A 27,374-nucleotide genomic window follows, 5' to 3' on the forward strand; every position below is an offset into this window, starting at 1 on the left:
GGAGTTCGAGACCAGCCTGGACAACATGGCGAGACCGCGTCTCTACAAAAAATTGGCTGGGTGTGGTGGCAGGCGCCTGTAACCCCAGCTCCTCGGGAGGCTGAAGTGGACAATGCTTGAGCCCAGGAGGTGGAGGGTGCAGTGAGCAGTGTTTCCACCACTGCACTCCAGCCTGGGAGACAGAGCAAGACCCTCTCTCAAAAAAAAAAAGGTTGCAATGATGACAATAATCATCAGGCAGCATAGCATGGGGATTAAGAGCACAGTCAGAATCCTGATCGCCACAGTTCCGATCTCATCTTTGCCTCTTCAAGTATGAAGCAATCTCTTAGTCTCTGTGTGCCTCCGTTGCCTCAATTGTAAATGGGAATAAGAGTTCCTACCTTACTGGTTGCTGGGAGGATAAAATGATTGAACTTTTATGTAGGTAGAAGGTGACTCACGGTACATACTTGCTAAGGGTTGGCAGTTATTATCATCACCACCATCGTGATGATTGGCTCTCCCGAGATGGACTCTGATGCAGCACACAATGTGATAGCTAGTCACTGTTACAAGCATCATGGGTCTTTCAAGGAGGTCTGCAAATCAGAGGACTTCTTGTTTCTCTACTGAGTGAGCAGATGAGACCCAGCAAGGGTGAATGACGAACAGAGGTGTGTTTCAAACAAAGTACCTTCTCTGTCATCTCCTTAAGGGGGATGACCCCCACTGACTCCTCCCTTAACATCCTCCTGGAGTATTCTCAGTCTTGAGCTGAACCACCACAAGCCTAGTCTACCATCAAGAAGAAAACATCAGGCCAATGTTTATAATCAAATTGAAGAATTCCCTGAGAGTAGGTCCTTTATAAAAACAACAGAGAGGCTGAGCACGGTGGCTCATACCTGTAATCTCAGCACTTTGGGAGGCCCAGGTGGGTGGATCACTTGAGCCCAGGAGTTCGAGACCAGCCTGGGGAACATGGCGAAACCCCATCTCTACAAAAATACAAAAAATTAGACAGGTATGGTGGTGCGCACCTGTAGTCCCAGCTACTCGGGAGGCTAAGGTGGGAGGATCGCTTGAGCCCAGGAGGTCGAGGCTGTAGTGAGCCATGATCACTCCAGCCTAGGTGACAAAGTGAGACCTTGTCTCTAAAAATAAAAAAATAAAAATAAAAATAAAAACAACAGAGGACCAACCATTTTCTCATTTCTTACTCAATAACGACCCCTACTGTCATGGGGTAGACCTTTGACTCTGCGCTGATCTACACGCTTGCGCTCAGAGGTGACTTTACCTTTATGGTAAAAATGGGCTCTGGCAGACAGAAGCCACTCATGACGTTGGTGAGGTTTTCCAGGACGTTGTGGAAGACCTGGTGCAGCTTCTCTCCGAGGATGGGCAACGTCTGCTGGGCGGGGAGTTCTCCTGTGAACGGTTCAGCCTGATGAGACACAAGAATGACAGGTCAGGAAAACTCTAGGAATCCCAAATGCGATCGGGCAGAATGCGAGGCGAGGCAGACCTGCCGGCTTCCATAAGCAAGTGAGGACGAGTCCTGAGGAGAAGATAATGTACTGGAAAGTTAAAATGGCCAAACTCACACCCCAATGTGGGTTTTCCAAACCATTCCTTTTGCAGATGGCCCAGTACACAGTTTTGGAGTACCCCAAACAGTTTTGGAGGGGCGGGGTGAGATCTGTTTTTCTGTGTGTGTTTTGCTTTATAATCAACACATCTCCCTTTATTTTCTATTTATTTTCATTCTTTTTCGAATCCCAAGGTTAAATACCTTACAGTAGGATGAAAACTGATGAACATCTCACATTAATGCACCTGGTTTTTGTAAATAACAAAAATTCAGTCTTAGGTAAACACCTGGGAAAATAAGAAGCTCCCTAGTGGGCAACACAGACTTAATGTGCTCATCTGTCTACTCATTCATTCTACAAATATCTACAGTGCATGGGGCATGGTGCTGGGATGTGCTGTTCTCCCGGCAGACAACACTCCGCATCCTGCCCATCCCCACCCCTAGCCTGGCAGGCTCTTCTCCCTCTTTAAGAGCTGACTTGGCTAGGCATGATGGCTCAATGACTATAATCCCAGCACTTTGGGAGTCTGAGGCAGGAGGATCAGCTGAGGTCAAGAGTTCAAGACCAGCCTGGCCAACATGGTGAAACCCCATCTCTGCTAAAAATATGCCAAAAAAATTAGACAGTCATGGTGGCATGTGTCTGTAATCTGAGCTACTCTGGAGGCTGAGGCAGGAGAATCACTTGAACCTGGGAGGCGGAGGTTGCAGTGAGATGAGATTGCACCATTGCACTCCAGCCTGAGCGACGGAGTGAAACTCTGTCTCAGAAAAACAGAGCCAACTTGAAGGTTTTCCCCTGAACAATCCGATCATGGCTTCTCCACCCAGGCCCTCACAACCCAGGTCCAAGGGCAGCGTTCTGACTGCACTCCCCAAGTTAAATTACTTGCTCACCCAGTCTGTCTCACAAGCATGTATGTGAGCCTGCAGGGAACGGGTGGCCAGGCCCTGCCGCATTCACCCAGCACAGGACATGTGTGCTGAAAGGAATCACAGTGCCGGTACCCAGACCTGCCCACTGATCCAAAAAGGCTCAGTCTATTCCTAGCTTTGGGAACTCCCTAAAGAGACTAATGATGCCAGGCAGGGTGGCTCACTCCTGTAAACCCAGCACTTTGGGAGGCCGAGGTGGGCGGGTCACTTGAGGCCAGACCAGCCTGGCCAACATGGTGAAACCCCATCTCTACTAAAAATACAAAAATTTGCCAGGCATGGTGGCATGAACCTGTAGTCCCAGCTACCAGCTACCAGGGAGTCTGAGGCAGGAGAATTGCTTGAACCAGGAAGTGGAGGTTGCAGTGAGCCAAGGTTGTGCCACTGCATCCAGCCTGGGTGACAGAGTGAGACTCTGTCTCAAAAAAAAAAAAAAAAAAAAGAGAGACTAATGAAAAGAATGTGAACAACAGTCATTTGCAGCAACATGAATGGAACTGGAGAATATTACGTTAAGTGAAATAAGCTGTGCACAGAAAGACAAATTTAGCATGTTCTCACTCATATGTGGGAGCTGAAAATTAAAAGAACTCATGGAGACAGAATGTAGAATGGTAGTTGCTAAGGGCTGGGAAGGGTAGTGGGGAGGGTGGCAGTGGGGATGGTTAATGGGTACAAAAGTACAGTTAAATAAAATGAGTAAGATCTAGTATTGAGGCCAGGCATGGTGGCTCACGCCTGTAATCCCAGCACTTTGGGAGGCTGAGGTGGGTGGATCACCTGAGGTCAGGAGTTTGAGATTAGCCTGGCCAACATAGTGAAATCCATCTCTACTAAAAATATAAAAATTAGCCAGGCATTGTGGCGGGTGCCTGTGATCCCAGCTACTCGGAAGACTGAGACACGAGAATCACTTGAACCCTGGAGGTCGAGGTTGCAGTGAGCCAAGATCGCGCCACTGCATTCCCGCCTGGTCAACAAGAGTGAAATTCCAACTCAAAAAAAGATCTAATACTGACAGCACAACAGGATGACTACAGTCAATTAAAATCTACTGTATATTTTAAAATAACCAAAAGAGTAGAATTGGAATGCTTCTAGTGCAAAGAAACAATAAATGCTTGAGGTGACAGATACCCCAATCACCCTGATCTGATTATTAGACCGTATGTGTAGATCAAAAGATCACATGTACCCATAAATATATACACCTATTATGTACCCATAATTACACATTTTTTAAAAAAAGGAAACCAACACAACTAATAGAATACTCTGGAGAAAAGAGACAATGTGATATTTTTAAATTCTTTTTTTACTGGACAGATGTACTAATAGAGTTTTGCTTAGGAGGGTGTAAACATCCATTCATTCATTTATCAAGATTTGTTATTTCTGAGCACCCACTATGCTCCAAACACCGTGCTAAGCCCCAAGATCACAAGAGTGAACATCAAAAGTAGTTCTTGACCTCAGAGACTCATCGTGCAATGACAGAGCTCAGCCAATGCTGAAAACTTAACAGCAATCTAAACTGGAGGCCCCCCAGGAGCCTGAGCTCAGGGTCACATGACAGACTCTGGTGCACCCTCCAGTGGTCCTGAGGACAGGGTGACGTCCCCGGCACCCACACTGCTGTACGTCCATCCAACAACAAAGATTTACAGAGGACCTCCGACGTACCAGGCCCCGCGTTTGGCACTGGGGACCCAGCGGTGAGCAAGGAAGCCAAAAAGCCCTGTTTTCATGGTACTTCTAGTCTCCCGGAGGCCAAATAATAAACCAACAAGACAATCAGTGCGATCGTCTCTGTGAGGTGCGGTGTGCGTCGGTGCACGGGTACAAGTGAGCACAGTTTTCTAAAGGGCGGTAGGAAGAGACAAGACAACCATAGGCAACATGCTAACCTGGATAGGATCCTGGACATTACGTAAAAAGTCAGGAAATCATACACTCACGTTCATAGCTGCCTAATTCACAGCAGCCAAAAGGTAAACACAATCCAAGTGTCCATCACTGGATGAGTGGACCAACAAAATGTGATATACTCACACAGGGGATATTATGCAGCCTTAAAAAGAAGGGAAATTCTCACACATGCTATAACATGAATGAAACTTGGGGGACATTATGCTAAATGAAATGAGCCAGTCATAAAAGGAAAGATACTATATAGATTCCACTTATATGAGGTACCTAGAGGAGTTGAATTAATAGAGACAGAAGGTAGAATCATGGTTGGCAGGGGCTGGAGGGAGGAGGGAATCAGGAGTTATTGTTTAGTGAGTGTGAAGTTTCAGTCTTGCAAGTGCTGGAGATGGATGGTGGTGATGGTTGCCCAGCAAGGTGAATGTACTTAATACTGTGAATAGTACATTGAAAAATGGTTATGATGGTAAATTTTATGTTATGTATATTTAACCATAATTTTTTTTTGAGACCGTCTGGCTCTGTAGCCCAGGCTGGAGTGCACTGGCACAATCTTGGCTCACTGCAACCTCTGCCTACTGAATAGCTGGGATTACAGGCATGCGCCACCATGCCCAACTAATTTTTGCATTTTTAGTAAAGATGGGGTTTGACCATGTTGGCCAGGCTGGTCTTGAACACCTGATCTCGTGATATGCCCACCTTGGTCTCCCAAAGTGCTCGGATTACAGGTGTGAGCTACTGTGCCCAGCCCATAATTTTTAAAAAATAAACTAAGGAAATCTGAGTAAACAATAATGTACCAATACTGGTTTGTAAAATGTGACAACTGGACCATACTATTACAATAATAGTTCAACTTAAAACAGTTAATTATTATTCTTAAACAATAATACCTAATATATCAATATTGCTTCACTAAATGTGACAAATGGACCATGCTGTTGCAATAATACTTTAATTAATAATAGTAAATTGATAACAATAGTAATTAATTGAGGCCAGGTGCAGTGGCTCATGCCTGTAATCCCAGCACTTTGGGAGCCTGAGGTGGGTGGATTACCTGAGGTCAGGAGTTCAAGACCAGCCTGGCCAACATGGCGAAACCCTGTCTCTACTAAAAATACAGAAATCAGCTGGGTGTGGCACACGCCTATAATCCCCAGCTACTAGGGAGGCTGAGGCAGGAGAATCACTTGAACCTGGGAGACAGAGGTTGCAGTGAGCTGAGATCACACCACAGCACTCCAGCCTGGGTGACATATTATATTATACAATATAATATTACATAAATATTATATTAATAACATATTATCATATAAAATTAATCTTATAATATTAATAATAATGATTAAATTGATGACAGGGAAACGCTACAGAGAATATGGGAACTCTCTGTACTATTTACATAACTGTTCTGTAAATCTAAAACTGTACTAAAAATTTAAGTCTATTAAAAAGAAAAGGTGGTCAGTGGCCAAGAATGCCCTCATTGAGGGGAAGACATTGGAATAAAAGCTCCCAGGAGTTGAGAGAGTGATCTCTGCAAATGTCTGGGGGCAGGTCCTTCACAGCAGAGAGGACAGCCCCCAGGAGGGAGAGGTCCAGTGTATTCAATTAAGTGACAGGGAGAGAGACAGAGGAGGAAGGCAGAGAAGAAAGCAGGGAACAGCTCGTTTGGGGTCTGGTAGGTCACTGGCAGAACTTGAGTTTTACTCTCAGCAGGATGGAGAACCACAGAGAGGGATGTGAGCAAAGCAGGGTGTGGCTTCCTCATGTTTCTGCACCATCAGTGTGGCTGCTTTGAAGAGCTCTGTCTGCAAGTGGAGGCAGGAGGAGAGCTACAAGCCTTGAGTCTACCTGTCCCACTGAACCAGCGGGGGCTGCGGGCACTTGGGCTGTGGAACCACGTACCGCGTGAACTTTAGAAGGGTCATCAAGCTCCAGCCTGGCCACCACGCAGCCTGCTTCCAGCACGGCCCCTGGACGCTTGATGTACTTCACCCGGCCACTTTCCTGCACGGTCAGGGTCATGATCATCTTCATCACCTATTTCATAAAAAAAAGAAATAGCACAGAGCCCACCAAGATTGACACCCAGAGCCACCCAGAACTAGTGATGCCAGAGCAGGGACTGTGTTATTTAAACAGAGTGACTCCCTGGGCAGTGTTCAGGCAGAAGGGACAGAGAGAAGTGACCTTTACTGGAAGCCTGCTATGCGCCAGGCAAGTGCCGTTCCATCTGGAAAGCCAGGCAAGGAGGTGTTTATGATGCCCATTTTACAGATATGGAAACTGATGTTTATTTTCAAAGAGAGGTCTTCTCTCTCTTAGAAATACTGTTAAATCATATTACATAGAGTGGTTTACACACACTTTCCTAAAATGTACTTTGTAAATCAAACATTTTGTGAATGGTTCCTTTTATTAAAGGCACGTAGAAAACCCTCAGGGAACACTCAGTGAAATGAAGAATCTGCTCACAGTACACTAATTAGCCATTTTAATTTGCCTCTCTGAGTGTCTGGATACGTGGATGGCGTAAGCTTTGTCACCAGGGCGTCGGCTGCACAGCCAGGACTGTGCTGTCTCTCTCGCTTGGCAGTTCACAGCTTGGGCGCCCAAGTCAGCCAGGCCTGGGCTGGTATCCCAGGACCTTCACTCAATACCTCTGTGATCTTCAGAAAGTGGCTCCCCTCCTTAAGCCTCAGTTTACCCAATTATAAAATGAGGAATAATGACAGTTTCACTTCTTAGGGCTCTTATAAGGATTAAATGAGATGCAGATGCTGCCATGCAGCAGGTCAACATGCAGTAGCTACTATTATTGCTGTATTTTCATTGCTATTATAATTGCTATTTTCTGGCTTTGTGTGACCTCCAGCGAGTTTCTTAGCCTGCCTGAGCCCGGCTTTTTCATAAAATGGGGATCACGCTGTGTCCATCTCATATAGTTGCTGGGAAGATTAAAAAATAAAGATCAGTAAAATGCTTAGAACAGTACCTGCCACGTGGTTAGGGCTTTGCAAGTGTTGACTTAACATCTTTCAATCATTGCTGTGGTTAATATTTAATATTTAATCATTGATTGATAATAATTGTTATTATTAATCAATTCTTAGCTGGGTGCAGTGGCTCATGCCTGCAATTTCAGCACTTTGGGAGGCTGAAGCAGGCAGATCATCTGAGTTCACGTGTTTGAGACCAGCTTGGGCAACATGATGAAACCCTGTCTCTACCAAAAATACAAAAAATTAGCCAGGCGTAGTGGTAAACACCTGTAATCCCAGCTACTTGGGAGTCTAAGGTGGGAGGATCGCTTGAGCCTGGGAGTCGGAGTTTGCAGTGAGCTGAGATCGCACCACTGTACTCCAGCCTGGGTGACAGACTGAGACTGCCAAAAAAAAAATCAGGGAAACTGATTTACAGAACAGTTTACAGAACAGTTATGTAAATAGTACAGAGAGTTCCCATATTCTCTGTACCCAGCTTCCCTGTTGTTAACCTTCCTACTCATTCCTGGGGAGATGTGCATTTTTAGAAGTTTTTTTTTTAAAAATACGTCAGAGGATTTGAGCTGAACTCCACAGACTGATTCTCTTAGGAATTTGCAGACCATGGCCAAGCGGAGAGGTAGGCCTGTTTGTTCAGACATGGGACCATTCCAGAGGCATGGGGTTTGGGGATTCAGGATTCCTCTCGGCCAGCTCTGCAGTCACCTCCATCTCAGCGTAGCTGTTTCCAGCTTCCACGTGGCCCCCGTCCTCCACTGTGTACTGTGTCAGCTTCCCAGCCGAGGGAGATCTCAGGACTGTAGGGTCGTTCTCCTTCTCAAACACACACGTCTTATTGCCGATGGTAATTCGGTAACTAGGAGAGGAGTGGAGTAGAGAAACTGATGAGGACCATCAACCCAGCACGCTCTAGTCCAGCTCTCAACACGATCTCCCCCTTCCTAAAGGCTATCATGAGTGTCACTCTCTGCATTCTCAAAGGGTGGCATGTGACAGTTATCTCAGAGATGGTGAGAGTGACGTGGGTGAACAAAAGTCCGTGATGCTTTCTTTGGGAGGCCGAGGTGGAAGCGTCACTTGAGGCCAGGAGTTCAAGACAAGCCTGGGCAACACAGTGAGACACCATCTCTACAAAAAAATTTTTTTTTAATTAGCTGGGCGTGGTAGCACATGCCAGTAGTCCCAGCTACTCAGGAGGCTGAGACGGGAGAATCCTTTGAGCCTAGGAGTTCAAGGCTATTGTGAGCTATAATTACTCTGTCACCCAGGCTGGAGTGCAGTGGCACAATCATGGTTCACTGCAGCCTCGACCTCCCTGGGGTCAGGTGATTCTCCCATCACAACCCCCTGATCTGCTGAGACCACAGGCACGTGCCACCACACTTGGCTAATAATTATATTTTATAGAGATGGGGTTTTACCATGTTGCCTAGGCTAGTCTCAAAGTTCCGGACTCAAGCGATCAGGGCCTCACTCTCGCCCAGGCTGGGTGACAGAGTGAGAACCTGCCTAAAATAAAATAAAATAAAATAAAATAAAATAAAGGATGTAATCTTCTTTTGGCTGAAAGCTAGTTCCTTTTACTGACATACTTCCAACAGCACCTGACACAGAAGAATCAATCAGTAGATATGATTCCATAAATATTTACTGACTCAAAATCTTAACCTTTGAACTGGGGAGAGTGAGCCTATAATAATCTTGAATATTCTTGACAGATAGAACATAGGTTAAAAAAGAGATAACAGGCAGGGTGCGGTGGCTCATGCCTGCAATCCCAGCACTTTGGGAGGCCAAGGCTGGCCGACTGCTTGAGTCCAGAAGGTCTGGTCCAGCCTGGGCAACAGAGCAAAATCCTGTCTCTACAAAAAATATAAAAAATTAGCCGGGCGTGGTGGCACGTGCCTGTAGTCCCAGCAACTTGGGGCTGAGGTGGGAGGATCATCTCTGAGCCCAGGGAGGTCGAAGCTGCAGTGAGTCATTGCCCTGCCACTGCACTCCAGCCTGGGTGACAGAGCAAGACCCTGTCTTAGGAAAAAAAAAAAAAGTAGATAGCAAAACGTTACTCTGGCATAAACCTAGTCTTCCTTCTTCCAAAACACTGAGGATTGAGAAGCATTTCCACTCTCTAACTGGAGCTTTGCAGACACCCCTCTCCTTTCCTCTTCTTGGCCAGGGTATGTTTCATTGTGTGACCTGGGTGTGATCAGACACACTGTAGGCGGAGCATCTTTGGAGTGTATCTCACTATCTCACAAGCCCCTCTCAGAGAGCTTCCAGGGCATCGTGTGTGTTACCCGTCAGGTATATGACAGCCTGTCCTGCCACTATCTGTTTGTTCAATGTGTCATCTTCCCCAACGGGTTGGAAGCTCCATGAGTCGCACCCAAAATGCTCTCCCAACACCAGCACAGCACCTGGTACGGAGGAGCTCAGTAGGTCACTGCCGTGCTAACTGGGTGGATGCTGCAGCTCAGATGCACAGGCAGCAGGCACCTCGTCACACACCTCACAGGCCACACGGAGCTGGGAGTCATGTCCCGTTCAGCTCTGAATCCCCCCAGGTTACTAGAAAAGCACCTCCTAGGATCCTCCCCTCAACATCTACCAGTTGCAAAGAATTCCAACCAAGAGATTAGCTTAACTGCACAACCCCAGAATTTACCTGAGAGGCACCTTCTCTAAGACCCTTGGACCTGCACACAGGCCAGCGCTGTGTTTTCCATGCCTAGGATGGAGAGCTGTGCATGCCCAGGCCACGGCGGGACTCACACCCCCACGCACCTGTCTACCTCTTCCTTCATGTAGGTGGTGTAGCTGTTCCCATTGTAGGACAGCAGGAGCCCCCCATCGTTCAGCCGGTGGGCGTCGATCTCGATGTGGTAGCCATTCATGATGAGAACGAACATGGTCAGAGACTGCCGGGCCACCTGTGGGGACAGGCCCCTTGTCACCGTCTGGGTTCAGAATGTGCTCCCAGAGCACCGTTTGGCCCCACTAACAACAAACAAGAGCTGGTTGTCTACCGTAGAGGGCCAAGATGAACATTCCTGCCTCTGGGACCCAGCCCTCACAATCCCTGCCAAGAGAGCAGCTGCTGATGGGGCTGGGAGAGGCCTGGAGTCAGTGAGCCACCCGTGGGTAGGCTAATGGCCACCGATATAGTCCCTGTCAAGCCATCTCACCAACTGTGTGCCCTCTGGGGCTAGAGTCTCCCTTCTGATTCCTGTCTCCAGCTCTCATTCTGGTGAGGCAGCCCTGAAGACTCCACCAGCAGCCAGGTGCAATGGACTAAATGTTTGTGTCCCTGCAAAATTCATAAGTTGAAATCCCAACCCCCAGTGTGATAGCGTTAGGAAGTAGAGCCTTTGGGAGGTGATCAGATCATGAGGGTGGGGCCCTCGTAAAAGAGATAAGTGCCCTTATAAAAGATGTCTTGTAGAGCTCCTTGGACCCTTTCTGACATCTAAGGACATAGTGAAAGGACAGCATCTATGAAAGGAAAGGTGGGTCCTCAGTAGACACCAAATCTGCCAGTATCTTGATATTGACCTTCCCAGCCTATAGAATTGTGAGAAATACAGTCTGTGGTTTAGAAGCCACTCAGTCTTCGGTATTTTGTGACAGTGGCCCAAATGGACTAAGACACCTGAAGATGAACTAGGGCTTTGCTCCCCAGACCCAGCCCTGCCTAGCAGCACACAAGAGCTTTGGGACACGCAAGAGAGACACACAGTCAAGCCCTGGCCCAGCACTACACCTCCCTCCAGGAAGAGCGCCTGCCCCATCCGCTACTTCAGTTCAGTTCTCTCTCAGAAAACACACACCCTAAAGGGCCTTCAACCTATAAAATGAACATGTTATGACACAAGGTAGCAAGAAATAGAGGCATGTGTATTGCAACATTATTTATGATAACAATAAAAATTAGAACCAAACTAGCAAGCCATCAACCTTGCAATGGAACACTCTAGATCTGCCCTGCCCAATATGGTGAGCCTAGACACACACAGCTATTTAAATGGGTCAAAATTAAATAAAATGTAAAATTCAGTTCCTCAGTCACACCTGCCACATGCAGCATATTGGACACAGTAGATAGGGAACATTCCCATCACTACTGCAAGTTCAGGGAGACAGCGCTGCAGACATGAGTTTCAACTCATGTTAATAACATCGAAAACTTTGTTAATAACATCATCATATTGGAGCTGTAAAACTGTCTTTGCACCATGATCTCAACTTTTTTAAATTAATGCAAAAGAAAAAATATATAACAAAGATTTGTGAAAATGTTCACCAGGGCTGAGTGCGGTGGCTCACGCCTATAATCCCGGTACTTTGAGAGGCCGAGGCGGGTGGGTCACGAGGTCAGGAGCTCGAGGCCAGCCTGACCAACATGGTGAAACCCCATCTCTACTAAAAATAACAAAAATTAGCCAAGTGTGGTGGCGCACGCCTATAATCCCAGCTACTCAGGAGGCTGAGGCAGGAGAACCGCTTGAACCCAGGAGGCAGAGGTTGCAGTGAGCCGAGATTGTGCCACTGCACTCCAGCTTGGGTGACAGAGCAAGACTCTATCTCAAAAAAAAAAAAATGTTCATCATGATTACCTCTAAGCATTAGCACATGACGGATTTATTTTCCTGATTCTTTATGTTTGCTTGAAATTTTGGAATTTTCTATATTGTGCATGTGTGACATTTAAAATCAAGTTGGGGGCAGCCAGGTCCCCAAAGGTAGCCAAGAGGCAGTAGGGGCAAAGGAGGATGATTTTGAAAGCACACCCTGATTAACGACACACAGGTTCAGTTGAACTAAAGCCCCCACATCTCCCAAGTGGTGAGTTCTGCTGTGCTCATCACTGTTAAATAGAAAGTATTAATTAAAGAAGACAAAAATTCTGTCTCAGAAGCAGACTCAAACTCTGCCCTCTTCCCCTCCCCACAGTGTGAGGCTGGGGAGTGCTGGGCAGGCCAGGCCTGGACTTACAGGGGACACAGCCTCCTGCCGCTGCACTGGAACCTGGGGCACCGATGCTGCAGCTGGCTCACCCCAAGGACCCTGGGCCCAGAACACCACGGCTGGGACACCAAGCCTCAGCCCCTTCCTGTGCATCTCAGAACATTCTCTAAACTCTGTTGAATTGACCTTGGCTGGCCCATGAAGGGCAACTAGACACTTCCAACAGAGGAGAGCAACCGGAGTAAGCTCCAGGAACTCCAGTAGCAAACCAGGGAAGACGCCAGAAATCCACACGTGGTGCAGAGACACAGAACATAACCAGCCTCATAGGCCCTGGAAACAGACCCGGGTCCGCTATGCTGTCTCAGCAAAGGCTCTGCTCACATTCTACAGGGGGCCGAATAATTCCCTCCAAAATTCATGGCCGTTCTGGAACCTCGGAATGTGACCTTATTTGGAATGGGATCTTTGCAGATGTAATTAAGATGAAATCATATTGAATTAAGGTGAGCACTAAATCCAGTGTGACTGGTGTTCTTACAAGAGAGGAGACACAGAGACACAGTCATGGAAGACAATGTGAACACACACCACACATACATACACACACACACACATACACAGAGGCAGAGGCTAGGCGGTGGCTAATGCCTGTAATCCCAGCACTTTGCAACGCCAAGGTGGGTAGATCACTTGAACTCAGGAGTTCAAGACCAGCCTAGGCAACATGGTGAAATCCCATTTCTACTAAAAATACAAAAATTAGCTGGGCATGATGGCATATGCCTGTAATCCCAGCTACTCAGGAGGCTGAGGCAGGAGAATCGCTTGAACCTGGGAGATGGAGGTTGCAGTGAGCTGAGATCGCGCCACTGCACTCCAGTCTGGGCGACAGAGTGAGACTCCATTTGAAAAAAAAAAAAGAAGACAGAGACAGAGACTGGGGCAAGGCATCCACAAGCCAAAAAACACCAGGGACTGCCAACACCACCAAAAGCTGGGAGGGCTCAGAGCAGATCCTGCCCTAGCGCCTTCAGAGAGACTACGGCCTGTCAATACCTTGATTTTAGACTTGGCCTCCAGAACTGAGACAGAATAAATTTCTGTTGGTTTAAACCAGTTCATGGCACCTTGTCACCACAGCTACGGGAAACTTACCCATGCTCCATCGTGCCCTCTGTGGACTGCACAGCCCTACATGTTCTAAAAGTCAAAGTGTTTAGGTGTCAAGGTCACGGACTACATGGGGATTCCCGAGGAACACAAGTGCTGAAATCCAAGCATGAGCAAATCCACTCCAGGGATGGTTCATGGAAGAAAGAAACCCCCTGAAGCTTGCAGATTGCTGGAGACATCAGAGAGGCACAGGGGCATTTACCTTGAGAATGTACTTAACACCTCCATAAATTAATTCCACATCTACAATGTTCAGTAGTGAATCTGCTGGGAGGACCTGGCCCCTGAAAGAAAAGACAGGACTGTGGTCAGCCTTGGGAGGGACTGAGAACTCCACAGCCATCCCTTGTGTTTAAAAAAATTATGCAGCTCTCTGCATCAGCAAACCTGACTGCACTAAAAATGCCAAGCCTGGGCTGGGCGCAGTGGCTCACGCCTATAATCCCTGTACCTTGGAAGGCCTAGGTGGGCACATCACTTGAGGCCAAGGGTTCGAGCCCAGCCTGGCCAACACAGCAAAACCCCATCTCTACTAAAAATACAAAAATTAGCCAGGTGTGTGGCATGTGCCTGTCGCCCCAGCTACTTGAGAGGCTGAGGCTCAAGAAGCACTTGAACCTGGGAGGCAGAGGTTGCAGTGAGCCGAGATCATGCCATTGCACTCCAGCCTGGGCAACAGAGCGAGACTGTGTCTCAAAAAAAAAAAAAAAGTTAAGTCTGATTAAAAGATATGCACAGAACCTGAGTCATCCCAAGGAGCCTGACATTCCTCAGAACTTAAGGAATCGGTGCTTGCTGAAGGATTTGAAATCTTAAAAAAGGCTTTTCAGGAGCAAAATCCATAACGGTCTCTCAGAAAAATTTCACATTTAAGATCCTGCTTCCTGCTTATATAAGAAACCAGAGCGGGGTCCGTGATTCTACTACCGTTCAAAGGCATAACCAAGCACTAAAAACATTTCTTGCTGGGTGCAGTGGCTCATGCCTATAATCCCAGCACTTTGGAAGTTGGGTCAGGAGGATCACTTGAGGCCATGAGTTTAAGACCAGCCTGGGGGGCAATATAGTGAGATCCCATCTATATAAAAAAATTTTTAAAACTGGCCAGGCATGATGGCATGCACCGGTGGTCCCAACGACTTGGGAGGCTGAGGTGGGCAGATCACTGGAGCCCAGGAAGTCGAGGCTGCAGTGAGCTGTAATCATACCACTAGACTCTAGCCTGGGTGACAGCCTGGGTGACAGAGCAAGACTCTGTCTCAAAAAAAAGAAGTTTCTCCTTTTATTTCCTTTTTGATAGTTTCATTTGCCTTTCATAGCAGTTCTCAACTGGGGGTGATTGTGCTTCTAACCCTGGGACATTGGACAGTGTCTGGAGATATATTTGATTGCCATTACTCAGAGGGAAGGGCTGCTCCTGGCATTTAGTGGGTAGAGGCCAAGAATGCTGTAACATCCTACGATGCACAGGACAGGCTCCCACAACAAAAAACGATCCAGCCCAAAATGTTAATGGTGTTGAGGCTGAGAAACCCTGGCCAATCCTAACAGAGATCACCTGCGGCTCTCCATCCTGGTCCATTTCATGATAACTCTCCGATTCAGGTGATGGTCTGGGAATGAACCCATCTGTAGAGATAACCTTTCAGCCGCTTTGCTTCCCGAATCCACCTCCTTGAACTCAGAACTCCTCACTATTATGATGTACCTTACACAAGTCAGCATGGATCCGTACACAATAGTCTATACGCTGATTGCTGCCCTGGCCTTGAGAATCCCATCCCTGACCCACGGCCTCCTTGAGGGTGGCCTAGGTTTATCCGCAGAGGAATTTCCCAGAGGCAAGACCGGAGGAGAGACTCACCAATTGCCTCGTGACTAACTGGCCACACAAATAAAGGAGACATGTTCTGCCTCCTAAGTCACTAACAAGTATCACAAAAGGGGAAGGGAACTGCCGCGGGCCCTACCTTTCCAGGGAGTGTAAGAAATCTGTCATGCACGTCCTGAACATCGCATCGGCCACATTCAAGGCCCCGCATACCACCCCAAGCATGATATCCGGCTTCTCGGCCTAGAAGAGAATGCACTTCAGTATCCTCAAGAAGCTGAGGTCTTGGCCATCCACCAGGGAAACAGAGGAAGCTCGCTCCCCACCTGCACTTTCTCGGCGATGAGGTAGTCCAACCACCCGGTGTCAATGTCGTTGTTCTGGAAGCTCTCGGTCTCCAGGAGGTTAATGAGGTATTCCACGGTGGTCCTAAAGTCGCCCCGGATGGACAGTTCCTTCAAAGCCACCACCATGTTCCTTGAAGGAAAAGGCACACGGATTGTTTTCCAATTTCATGCATACATCAACAGTTCCTGCAATTGTGTGGTTCAGAGAACTAGAAAAGCACAGGAGTGGCCAGGCGCCGTGGCTCACGCCTGTAATCCCAGCACTTTGGGAGGCTGAGGTAGGCGGATCACCTGAGGTCAGGAGTTTAAGACCAGCCTGAGCAACATGGCAAAACCCCATCTCTACCAAAAATATAAAAATTAGCTGGGCATGGTGGCGCATGCCTGTAATCCCAGCTACTCAGGAGGCTGAGGCAGGAGAATCGCTTGAACCCGGAAGGCAGAAGGTGCAGTGAGCTGAGATCACGCCACTGCACTCCAGCCTGGATGACAGAGTAAGACTCTGTCTCCAAAATAAAAATAAAAAAAGAAAAGTAAAGCACAGGAGTTAAGAGAGGGCTCTGACTGACACAGCCAGCATATTGATTCAGAGCCAGTTTACCGGCTGGGTAATCTTGGCCAAGTGACTTGAGTGCTCTGTGCCTCAGTTTCCTCATATGGAAAATTTAGCCCTGACTTCATGAGGGTGTTTGAGAATTGAAATGATCAATCCAAGTAATGCACATGGTCATTGATCAAAAATGTTAAAACTATGAGCATGATTAGTTATCGTTGTTATAATTATTGACTATAATAGCTAATGATTAGTAGAGAGAGAATTGGCTGGGCATGGTGGTCCACACCTGTAATCCCAGTTACAGGGAGGAAGAGAGGGAGGGAGGAAGGGAGGGAGGGAAGAAAAGAGATACTGACGAAATGGCCTCTTCCCGGTTCTCTCCCCAGGAGAAGCAGTGCCCAAACTGGGAATCCGCAAACTCGTGCAGGCCTCCGGCAGCGGCCACGCTGAAGTAACCCCACACGTTCTTGCTGCTGCGGAAATTCAGTTCCTGGACAGTCCCGGAGCTCGGCTTAAACCCCTGGAGTCCAGACAGAAAACGCAAAATGGAAGAAGTCATTACTCCAGATATATTTTCATCAGAATTCAGCCCTGGGAAAACCCAAGATCCCCTACACTAACCAAAGGCTTAGAGTAGTCAAGAAAATACTGATATCTCTTGTTACAGGTATGGATGGATCGATTCATGGGTGTACCCATGTGAGCACCTCAATGACTACAATTCTTATTTTTTTAATTGTAAAAAAATAACCAGTTTGGGCCAGTCGCGGTGGCTCACGTCTGTGATCCCAGCACTTTGGGAGGCAAAGACAGGAGGATCACTTGAGCCCAGGAGTTCAAAACCAGCCAGAGTAACATCAGGAGACCCCATCTCTACAAAAAAATTTGAAAAAAATAGCCAGGTGTGGTGGCGCACACCTATAGTCCCAGCTACTTGTGGGGCTGAAGCAGGAGGATTGCTTGAGCCCAGATTAGGCTGCAGTGAGGCATGACTGAGCCACTGTACTCCAGCCTGGGTGACAGACAAGACCCTGTCTCCAAATCGATAAATAAATAAAATAAGCAAGTTGGGATGGAGATGGCAGTGCAGGTGTTAAATTAAATGGGTGAATGTTGATGATTGTTGGAGCTGGGTGAAGGGACATTCTGACTATATATGCTTGACATTTTAAAAAGAAAAGATTCAAATAAAAGTGAAGACAGGTTAGATTTCCCATTCTGGATAATGAAAACCTCTGCAGGTGAAGAAATCCAGGGCATCCCAGGCAGGGCTCTTGCTGCTGGGAAGAGGCCATTTCATTGAAATTTCTTTCCTTTCTTCTCTCCTTCCTTCCTCCTTCCCTCGTTCCATTCCTCCCTCCCTCTCTCCCTTCTTCCTTCCTCACTTCCACCTTCCCTCCTTCCTTTCCTACCCCTTCCTCCCTCCCTTGCTCCATTCCCCTCTTCCTCACCCCATCAGCTAGGCCGCTGTCAACACAGCTGATCCCCTCTGAGGGGACAGCTCGTCTCCCTCTGAGTACAGTTTTGGTAAGGGTGGGTGGACATGGCACCTGTCACTGGGCTTGGGGCTCCTGAACTAAGGGATGAGTTTTTGCGGAGAAGTATGTAGAGGTGCCGTGCCTGGGCTGTAGCCATACCTGGTCCTCCATCCTCCCAGCAACCTGGGAACGAGCCATTATCCCTCCAAAAAATTCCCCTTTTGCTTGTCCACCAGAGTTGGTGTTTGGTTCACAGCCAAGAACCCCAAACAAATACAGCTACCCAAGCTTAAAATTATTTAATTAAAAGGGGTGGAGGTGTACCCTCTCTTACCCCCAGATTCCTGAATGTAATAATTAAGCAATTATGTTGTAGTAGATTGATGAGTCCTGTGACAATCAACAGTCAGTATGCATGTAAACTGGAAGGGATGCCAGTTGGTTTGTTTTTTAAGACCCAAGTAAGACCAAGTCACAAAGGGACTCTCTACAATGAGCCAGACTTTATATTGTGGGAAAAAGCACATGGGGCCGGAAATCCAAGGACTAGGGCTCTAAACCTGGCTGCTTGTCCCAAAGATGACATGGCTTTTGGAGTCCACTGACAGGCCTCGGCAGGTCCCAGGCGGGAGACAGGGAGCAAGTTAGCCCAGGCTCCTTGCCTGTAACGTGGGGTGACAATGTCCAGCAGCAGTAGTATCCTGTAAGTGAGTACTGAGACACAGGAAGGCTCGGCCCGGAGACTGGCAATAATCCAAAAATCCAATAAATCTGGGGACAGTGGCTCAAGCCCATAATCCCAGCACTTTGGGAGGCTGCAGTGGACAGATCACTTGAGTCAGGAGTTCAAGACCACCCTGGCCAACATGGTGAAACCCCATCTCTACTAACAATACAAAAATTAGGCTGGGTGTGGTGGCTCACGCCTGTAATCCAAGCACTTTGGAGGCCAAGGCGGGCAGATCACCTGAGGTCGGGAGTTCAAGACCAGCCTGACCAACGTGGTGAAAGCCCGTCTTAAAAAAAAAAAAAATTAGCCAGGTGGGGTGGTGGGTGCGTATAATCCCAGCTACTTGAGAGGCTGAGGCAGGAGAATAGCTTGAACCCAGGAGGCAGAGGTTACAGTGAGCCAAGATCACACCACTGCACTCCAGCCTGGGTGACAGAGTAAAACTCCATCTCAAAAATAAAAATAAAAATAAATAAAAATCTAATAAATTCAATGATCCAATAAAACATAGCATGTCCCTTCCCATGCCTCAGTTTCCCCATTTGTAAACTGAGATGCCTGGATAGCACGTGGGTGTCTCTTCCCAGCCTAACATACAGGGTCCCTCACAGGCTGGGAGATCTGAGATGGCAGAAACACAGGGGCCACCATGACTTGCCTCATCTGGGTTTTCGCTGGTGATTCTGGCAGCAATGACGTGGCCTCGGGCAAGGGGAGGGTTTGAGGGGGTTTCGAAAGAAATGGGAGTCACTCCCCACGGCAACTCTCCGTATAGAAGCCGGATGTCCTTCAGCCGGTGCAGAGGCACGCCCATGGCGATCTAAAATCAAGAGATCCAACCCACAGACTGTCAGTCCTACCAGAACACGGCCCCAAACACCAGGTACAGTGGCAGATGCAACAGAGGAAGGGGTTCAGTCAATGATTTAGGATATATGGGCAATACTCTATAGACAACATGGTACTCTACTGTGGCCAGAGAGGCAAAGAAAGAAAAGAAAAAAAGCCGTAGGCATGAACTTTTCACAGTGGAGCAAATAGCACAGTTGGGAAAAGAAAACATATTTATGAAACATTACACAAGAAAATACACTCATCACGTAAAAGCGCTAGACTTTCAGAGCTAGGGAAGGTGAGAAGTAGCAGTGTTGGCTGCAGACTTAAAGGAGGTTTTTGTAAAGGGCACCCGCGGGAGAAACTGGACATGAAGAATGGGTAAAAGGTAGACAATTATGGAACCAGCTTAACCAAATGATCAAATTTAATATCTGGTGCCTCATGATGGGATGTATTAAGGACACAACACCTGTGTCATATTTTGCCAAAATGCATAGCAGGAATTGAACCAGGAAGAAAGAATCAGAGAAATCCAGAGTGAGGGATATTCTGCCTGAACTCAAGAAGGCCAGTGTACACGCCTGTAATCCCAGTACTTTGGAAGGCCGAGGCAGGCAGATCACTTGAGCCTAGGAGTTGGAGACCAGCCTGGGCAACATAATGAGACTCCATCTCTACAGAAAAAAAATTTTTAAAAATAAGCTGGGCATGGTGACTTGCACCTGTGGTCCCAGCTACTCAAGAGGCTGAGGTGGGAGGATCACTTGAGCCTGGGAGGTTGAAGCTGTAGCAAGCTGTGATTGCACCACTGTATCCAGTCTGGGCAACAGAGTGGATTGCACCGCTGCATTCCATCTCAAAAAAAAAAAAAAAAAAAAAAAAATTTAATGCTAATGTCAAGGATGAGAAAAGATTATGGAATGCTTTCAGATTAAAGAGACATGAAAATCAAATGGAATGTGTCACCCTGGGTTGGATCTCGGATTTAGGGGACAAACAAAAAACAGCCATAAAGAGATATTATTAGAACAACAGGGAAAATATTTAATGTGAATGGTACATATTAGATATAGATGTGGTATCGATGCTCTGTTTTCAAGTGTCATAATGGCACTAGGATATTGGACCAGAATGCTCTTGTTCTAGGAGGCCCTTAGACTAAAGTATTCGGAGGCGTATGTTACAAAGGTTCACTCAAACCATTGCTCAAAAGATTCAGCCCATGGCTGGCCACGGTGGCTCATGCCTGTAATCCCAGCACTTTGGGAGACTGAGGTGGGTGGATCAGTTGAGCTCAGGAGGTCGAGACCGGCCTGGCCAACATAGTGAAACCCTGTCTCTATCAAAAATACAAAAATTAGCTAGGCATGGTGGTGTGCACCTATAATCCCAGATACTCGGGAGGCTGAGGCAGGAGAATCACTTGAACCCTGGAGGCAGAGGTTGCAGTGAGCTGAGATCGTGCCACTGCACTCCAGCCTGGGTGACAGAGTGAGACTCCGTCTCAAAAAAAATTGAACACCCCAAAATTAGACAAACAGACAGAGGAGAGACAAAGCAAATGTGGCAACTGATAGACCTACATACAGGGCATATGGGTGTCAATTGTAGCATTCTTGCAACTTTTTTGAAATCTTTCAAACTCAAAAAATAGAGAAAAAATTTTTTAATTCTGTTGAAGGAAGAAAGAGGAAGAGAGGGATCGAGAGAAGAAAGAAGGAAGGATGGAAGAAAACAATAAAAAAAATTTAGAGAAGAAATAAAGGGCATCCAAATTGGAAAGGAAGAAGTCCAATTATCCTTGTTTGCAGATGATATGATCTTATAATTGGAAAAACCTAAAGAATCCACCAAAAAACTATTCAAACTGATAAACAACTTCGGTAAATTTGCAGGATGCAAAATCAACATATGAAAATCAGTAGCATTTCTATACGCCAACAGCAAATTATCTGAAAAAATAAATCAAGAAAGTAATTCCATTTACAATAGCTACAAATAAAATTAAATCTCTAGAATAAACTTAACCAAATAAATGAAAGTTCTCTATAACAAAAAGTATAAAACACTGATGTAAGAAATTGAAGAGGACACAAAAAAATGGAAATATATTCCATGTTCATGGTTTGGAAGAATTGGTATTGTTAAAATGGCCATATTACCCAAAGCAATTTATAGATTCAGTGCAATCCCTATCAAAATACCAATGACATTCTTCACATATATAGAAAAAGTAATCCTAAAATTTATATGGAAACATAAAAGACCCAGAATAGCCAATACCATCCTGAATAAAAAGAACAAACACTGAGGAATTAAATTACCTGACTATGAGTTATACTGCAGAGCTACAGTAACCAAAACAGTATGGTACTGACATAAAAACAAACACATAGACCAGTGGGACAGAATGGAGAACCCAGAAACAAATCCATACGTCTACAGTGAACTCATTTTTGACAAACTTGCAAAGAATATGCAGTGGGGAAAAAATCTCTTCACTACAATAAATGGTGCTGGGAAAACTGGATATCCATATGCAGAATCATCAAGGAAGAACCATAAATTCTTCAAATCAAAATGGATTAAAGACTTAAATTTAAGACCTGAAATTATGAAAGTTCTAAAAGAAAACATTGGGGGAACTCTCGGGAACACTGGTCTGGGCAAATATTTATTGAGTAATACCCCAAAGGCAGAGACAACTAAAGCAAAAAAAAAAAAAGGCCAAATGGGATCACATCAAGTTAAGAAACTTCCGCACAGCAAAGGGAACAATCAACAAAGGGAAGAGACAACTCACAGCCTGGGAGGAGACATTTGCAAACTATCCATCTGACAAGGGATTAATAACCAGAATACATAAGAAGCTCAAGGATGAGCATGGTGACTCAAGCCTGTAATCCCAGCACTTTGGAAAGCTGAGGTGGGACCAGCCTAAGAGTTTGAGACCAGCCTAGACAACATAGCGAGCCCTTATCTCTACAAAAAATTTTTAAAAGTTAGTTGGGCGTGGTGGTGCACACCTGTAGCCCCAGCTACTCAGCAGGCTGATGTGGAAGAATCACCTGAGCCCAAGAGGTCAAGACTGCAGTGAGGCATGACGGCGCCACTGCACTCCCGCCTGGGCAACAGAGCAAGGCCCTGTCTCAAAAACAAAAAAGAAGCTAAAACAACTCAGTGGGAAGAAAGTCTAACTAATCCAATTAAAAATAGACAAAAGATCTGAATAGACATTTCCCAAAAGAAGACATCCGAATGGCAAACAGGCATATGAAAGGCACTCAACACCACTGATCATCAGAGAAATGCAAATCAAAACTACAACGAGGCATCGTATCACTCCAGTTAAAATGGCTTTTATCCAAAAGACAGGCAATAAGAAATGCTAGTGAGGATGTGGAGAAAAGGGAACCTCGGACACTGCTGGTGGGACTGAAAATTAGTCCAACCACTATGGAAGACAATGGAGAAGTACCTACAATCCAGCAATCCTACTGCGAAGTACATACTCCAAAGAAAGGAAATCAGTGTATGGAAGAGACAGTGGTACTCTCATGTTTATTGTGTCACTATTCACAATAGCCAAGATTTGGAATCACTCTAAATGTCCACCAACAGATGATTCGATAAAGAAAATGCGGTACAGGCTAGGTGCAGTGGCTCATGCCTGTAATCCCAACCCTTTGGGAGGCTGAGGTGGGTGGATCATCTGAGGTCAGGAGTTTGAGACTGGCCTGGCCAATATGATGAAACCCCATCTCTACTAAAAATGCAAAAATTAGCTGGGCATGGTGGTGTGCACCTGTAATCCCGACTACTAGGGAGGCTGAAGCAGGATAATTGCTTGAACCTGGGAGGTGGAGGCTGCAGTGACCCAAAACCACACCACTGCACTCCAGCCTGGGCGACAGAGCAAGACTCATTCTCAAAAAAAAAAAAGAAAAGAAAAGAAAAGAAAGAAAAGGTGGTACATACATACACACAATGGCGTACTATTGAGCCATAAAAGAGTGCAACCATCATTTGCAACAACATGGATGGAACTGGAGAACATTATGTCAAGTGAAATGAGCCAGGCACAGAAAGACAAACTTTGCATGTTCTCACTCATCTGTGGGAGCTAAAAATTAAAACAATGGAACTCACAGAGACAGAGAATAAAATGATGTTTACCAGAGGCTGGAAAGGAAGAGGTAGAAGCATGGAAAGAAAGGATGGTTAATGGGAGCAAAACTGGAGTGATTAATAGAATGAATATGGCTTCATATTTGATATAGTACAACAGGGCGACTACAGTCAACAATAATTTATTGTACATTTTAAAATTAACTAAAAGAGTATAATTGGAATGTTCATAACACCATAACACAGAGAAAGGATCAATGCTGGAGGGGATGGATACCCATTTATCCTGATGTGATGATTACACATTGCATGTCTGTATCAAAATATCTCTTGTACCCTATAAATATATACACTTACTATATAGCCATAAAAATAAAAAGAAATTTAGCGTTCCCTTTAATCTAAAAGTTTATAACTCTGGGTCACATATTCTTAACAGGGGTGATATTGCCTCTGAAGAGACAAATATTTGTTCTTGGGAATGACACAAATCTCACTCTTTTTACGAATAAAGCACAGCTATATCTACAATATCCAAACAGATATGTGGTACATCTGTGATATTAAAATTTCACAAGACAGGGATTAGGATATAAATGTGTTCAAAGGCTCCTTGCGGGAAGTGGTAATGATAAAAAGGTTAAGACACATTTCTCTGGGTCTATGAATAGGCATCAGGGGTCCATGAACGCCATGAAATTGTATAAAAGGTATTTTCGCCCGGCGTGGTGGCTCAAGCCTATAATTCTATCATTTTGGGAGGCTGAGGCAGGCAGATCACCTGAGGTTGGGAGTTCGAGACCAGCCTGACCAACATGGAGAAACCCTGTCTCTATAGAAAAATACAAAATTAGCTGGGCGTGATGGTGCATGCCTGTAATCCCAGCTACTCGGGAGGCTGAGGCAGGAGAATCACTTGAACCCTGGAGGCAGAGGTTGCGGTGAGCCAAGATCGTCTCATTGCACTCCAGTCTGGGCAACAAGAGCAAAACTCCATCTCAAAAAAAAAAAAAAAAAGATATTTTCCCAGGGAGAACTATAGCTTTTACAGGTTTCTCAAAGCGCTCTTTGGCCAGTCATTCCCCTGGGACAGCCAGCCAAGAGATGGGCGGGATGGACTAATGGGAGCAGGACACGGCCCCCCCAACCCAGGGCAGAGAAGTCCCAGGGCCCCGAGCCAGTTTTCTCACCTGTAGCTGGGCGGCCGGCAGATTGACGTCAGCGATCATTTCTGTGCAGGGATGTTCCACCTGTAAGCGAGGATTCAGCTCCAAGAAGTGGAAGCTGCCGTCCTGGCTGTAGAGGTATTCCACTGTCCCTGCACTCACATAGCCCACGGTCTTGGCCAGGCGGACTGCACACTGCGAAGAAACAGAAAGAGGTCAAGGGGGTTCCAGAGGTCTCGGGGAACTGTAAATGAAGACTATCAGTTCCTTCACCAAATGCAGACTGAACACCTGCTACGTGTAAAATATTTTGGAACTGGTCAGGTGTGGTGGCTTATGCCTGTCACCCTAGCGCTTAAGGAGGCCAAGGTGGGATGATCACTTGAGGCCAGAAGTTCAAGACCAGCTGGGGCAACATAGCAAGATTCTGTCTCTACAAAAAAAATTTTTTTTTGATTAGCGGGACATGGTGACATGTGCCTGTAGTTCCAGCTACTCGGGAGGCTGAGGTAGGAAGATCACTTAAGCCCAGGAGTTACAGGCTGCGGTAAACTCTGATTGCACCACTGCACTCCAGCCTGGGCAACACAGTGAGATGCTCTCAAAAATGAAAAGAAGAAAAGAGATGGGGAGGGGAGGGCAAAGGAAGGGTAGGGAGGGGAGGGGGGGAGGGGAGGGGAGGGGAAAGAAAATAAATATTTGGGGACTTCACAGATCAGCTAATCCAATAGACCTATGTGATGCTGAAATCACCTCTAGAATGGGCCCTCCTCTCTTTTGTTGGGCATCCATGCCACCATCCAGCCACACTGACGGTAGAAAGTTCTTTCTGACATTAAAGACAGAAAGTTCTTCCTGACTCTGAGCTGAGAAGGCTCCCTCTGAAGCTGCCCCCTGGGCTCTGAGAAACGTACCTGCTCCATGAACTCGAACACGGCCAGCGGGGCGATGGTGGCCGGTGCCTCCTCAATGATCTTCTGATGCCGCCGCTGGATGGAGCAGTCTCGACCAAACAGAGACACAGCGTTCCCATACTGGTCAGCGAGGATCTGAACTTCCAAGTGACGGGCATGCTGGGCCAGCTTCATGAGAAAGATGGGCGAGCCTGGGATCTCACTCTGTACCTGTCAGGGAAGCAGAGAAGCCTGATCTTCATGGGGAAACCAGCTCTGGAAGCTTCTGGAAGTTCTCGGGAGAGAACATAAAACAAAAGCAGTGATGTGGTTAGCATACCCATCCAGGACTCTGCCAATCTCTTTCTTTTGTTGTCTCAAAGATATAACATTCTGTGGAGTCCTGATAAGTAACAAGGGAGGGGAAGGGCCCCAGGTGGGGAAGAACAATGAACACCTGCTCCTGCTCTGAGAGATGGCTAATCACAACCCCAGGACATAACAACCTTATAGCCCCTCCTCCAGCACCACCCTATAAAACTTCCCACTAGCCCTTGTCTCTTTGCAGACAGCCCCTTCTCTGCTGTGCTGCCCGCTGCAATCTTGCAACATATTTTCATACTTCCTCCAATAAATCAGCAGCCTTTCTTCATACCTACCAACTGTGTTGGTAAATTCCTTTACCATCTGACCTACCAGCCCCAGATAGTCACTACCTGCAATATATTCTCTTTTTTAAGTTGAACTTTGTGAAAATGGTAAAATTTCCCCATGATCACATCCCCTAAAGAAAATGCACTGTTAAGAGTTTGACATCCAAACCGGCTTTCTTCTATGCATATAGCAGCACATACGGAGAAAGTTTCTTTTAATGAAAATGGGACCAAAACACACTAATCTGCGGTTGTCTTTTTCTTCCACTTACTGTGCTTTCTCAGCTAGCTCTCCTGGGTGGAATCTAAGGACAAACTTACTTTTCATCCCGTTAAAAGCTGTAAGGCATTGTTTATAGGCATGTCTTCTAGAGATTCTTTAAGACAGTGCGAAAGGAAGTATTCAAGCATAGTGATTTCTAAGACAATTTAAGTTTAAAAAAACAATTTGCAATAATGCATGGGATGAACTCACTTATCAAAAAAGTAATAAAGCAACTGTATGAATGTCTATGTAAAAGTATATACAGTGACTGCTGAAAAGAGACCGCCTGCCAGCTAACAGTGGTTACATCTGAGAAAGGAGAGTTGGAAGGTGATGGGGAAAAGGTTTTTCCTTTTTTATTCTTCTTTTGTTTTTCAGATGGAGTCTTGCTCCTGTCGCCCATGTGGGAGTGCAGTGGCGCCATCTCTGCTCACTGCAACCTCCACCTCCCGGGTTCAAGCGATTATCCTTCCTCAGCCTCCTGAGTAGCTGGGACTACAGGCATGCGCCCCCATGCCCAGCTAATTTTTGTATTTTTAGTAGAGATGGGGTTTCGCCATATTGGCCAGGCTGGTCTCAAACTCCTGACCTCAGGTAATCTACCTGCCTCGGCCTCCCAAAGTGCTAGGATTACAGGTGTGAGCCACTGCGCCCAGCCCCTTTTTTATTCTTAACACATCACTGACTTGATTGACTTTTTACATTAAGAACATATTCATAGTGCACTCATGTAAGTAAAATAAAAAAGCTTGGGGGTCTGTGTGGACATGGGGGCCCGGGGGTATGTGGGAACTCTCTATTCTTTCTGCTCCATTTTGCCGTGACCCTAAAACTGCTATAATAAATAAAGTCTATTTTTTAAAAAGCAAAAAAGCTTTAAAATCTGTATTA

The 27,374-nt window shown here is 46.2% G+C and overlaps 1 protein-coding gene across 6 annotated transcripts in view; it reads right to left on the reverse strand.

Annotated features, from left to right (window-relative positions):
• The window catches only part of ACACB (acetyl-CoA carboxylase beta), a 159,301-nt gene that overhangs the window by 64,617 nt on the left and 67,310 nt on the right, over nucleotides 1-27,374 (reverse strand). For all 6 annotated transcript variants that reach the window (XM_064379874.1, XM_012469122.2, XM_064379873.1 and 3 more), the window contains 11 exons: nucleotides 25,587-25,796; nucleotides 24,697-24,867; nucleotides 19,200-19,361; nucleotides 16,690-16,853; nucleotides 15,757-15,907; nucleotides 15,570-15,673; nucleotides 13,802-13,883; nucleotides 10,243-10,388; nucleotides 8,164-8,314; nucleotides 6,359-6,493; nucleotides 1,283-1,429 (listed from right to left, as the gene is read on the reverse strand). In XM_064379874.1, the coding sequence (XP_064235944.1) occupies nucleotides 1,283-1,429; nucleotides 6,359-6,493; nucleotides 8,164-8,314; nucleotides 10,243-10,388; nucleotides 13,802-13,883; nucleotides 15,570-15,673; nucleotides 15,757-15,907; nucleotides 16,690-16,853; nucleotides 19,200-19,361; nucleotides 24,697-24,867; nucleotides 25,587-25,796 (1,623 nt within the window). The remainder of the gene's footprint in view (nucleotides 1-1,282; nucleotides 1,430-6,358; nucleotides 6,494-8,163; nucleotides 8,315-10,242; nucleotides 10,389-13,801; nucleotides 13,884-15,569; nucleotides 15,674-15,756; nucleotides 15,908-16,689; nucleotides 16,854-19,199; nucleotides 19,362-24,696; nucleotides 24,868-25,586; nucleotides 25,797-27,374) is intronic.

Source organism: Aotus nancymaae, unplaced genomic scaffold (assembly GCF_030222135.1).
Source record: "Aotus nancymaae isolate 86718 unplaced genomic scaffold, 86718_ANA_hifiasm-v0.15.2.pri h1tg000021l, whole genome shotgun sequence".
In the NCBI taxonomy this organism is placed as follows: domain Eukaryota; kingdom Metazoa; phylum Chordata; class Mammalia; order Primates; family Aotidae; genus Aotus; species Aotus nancymaae.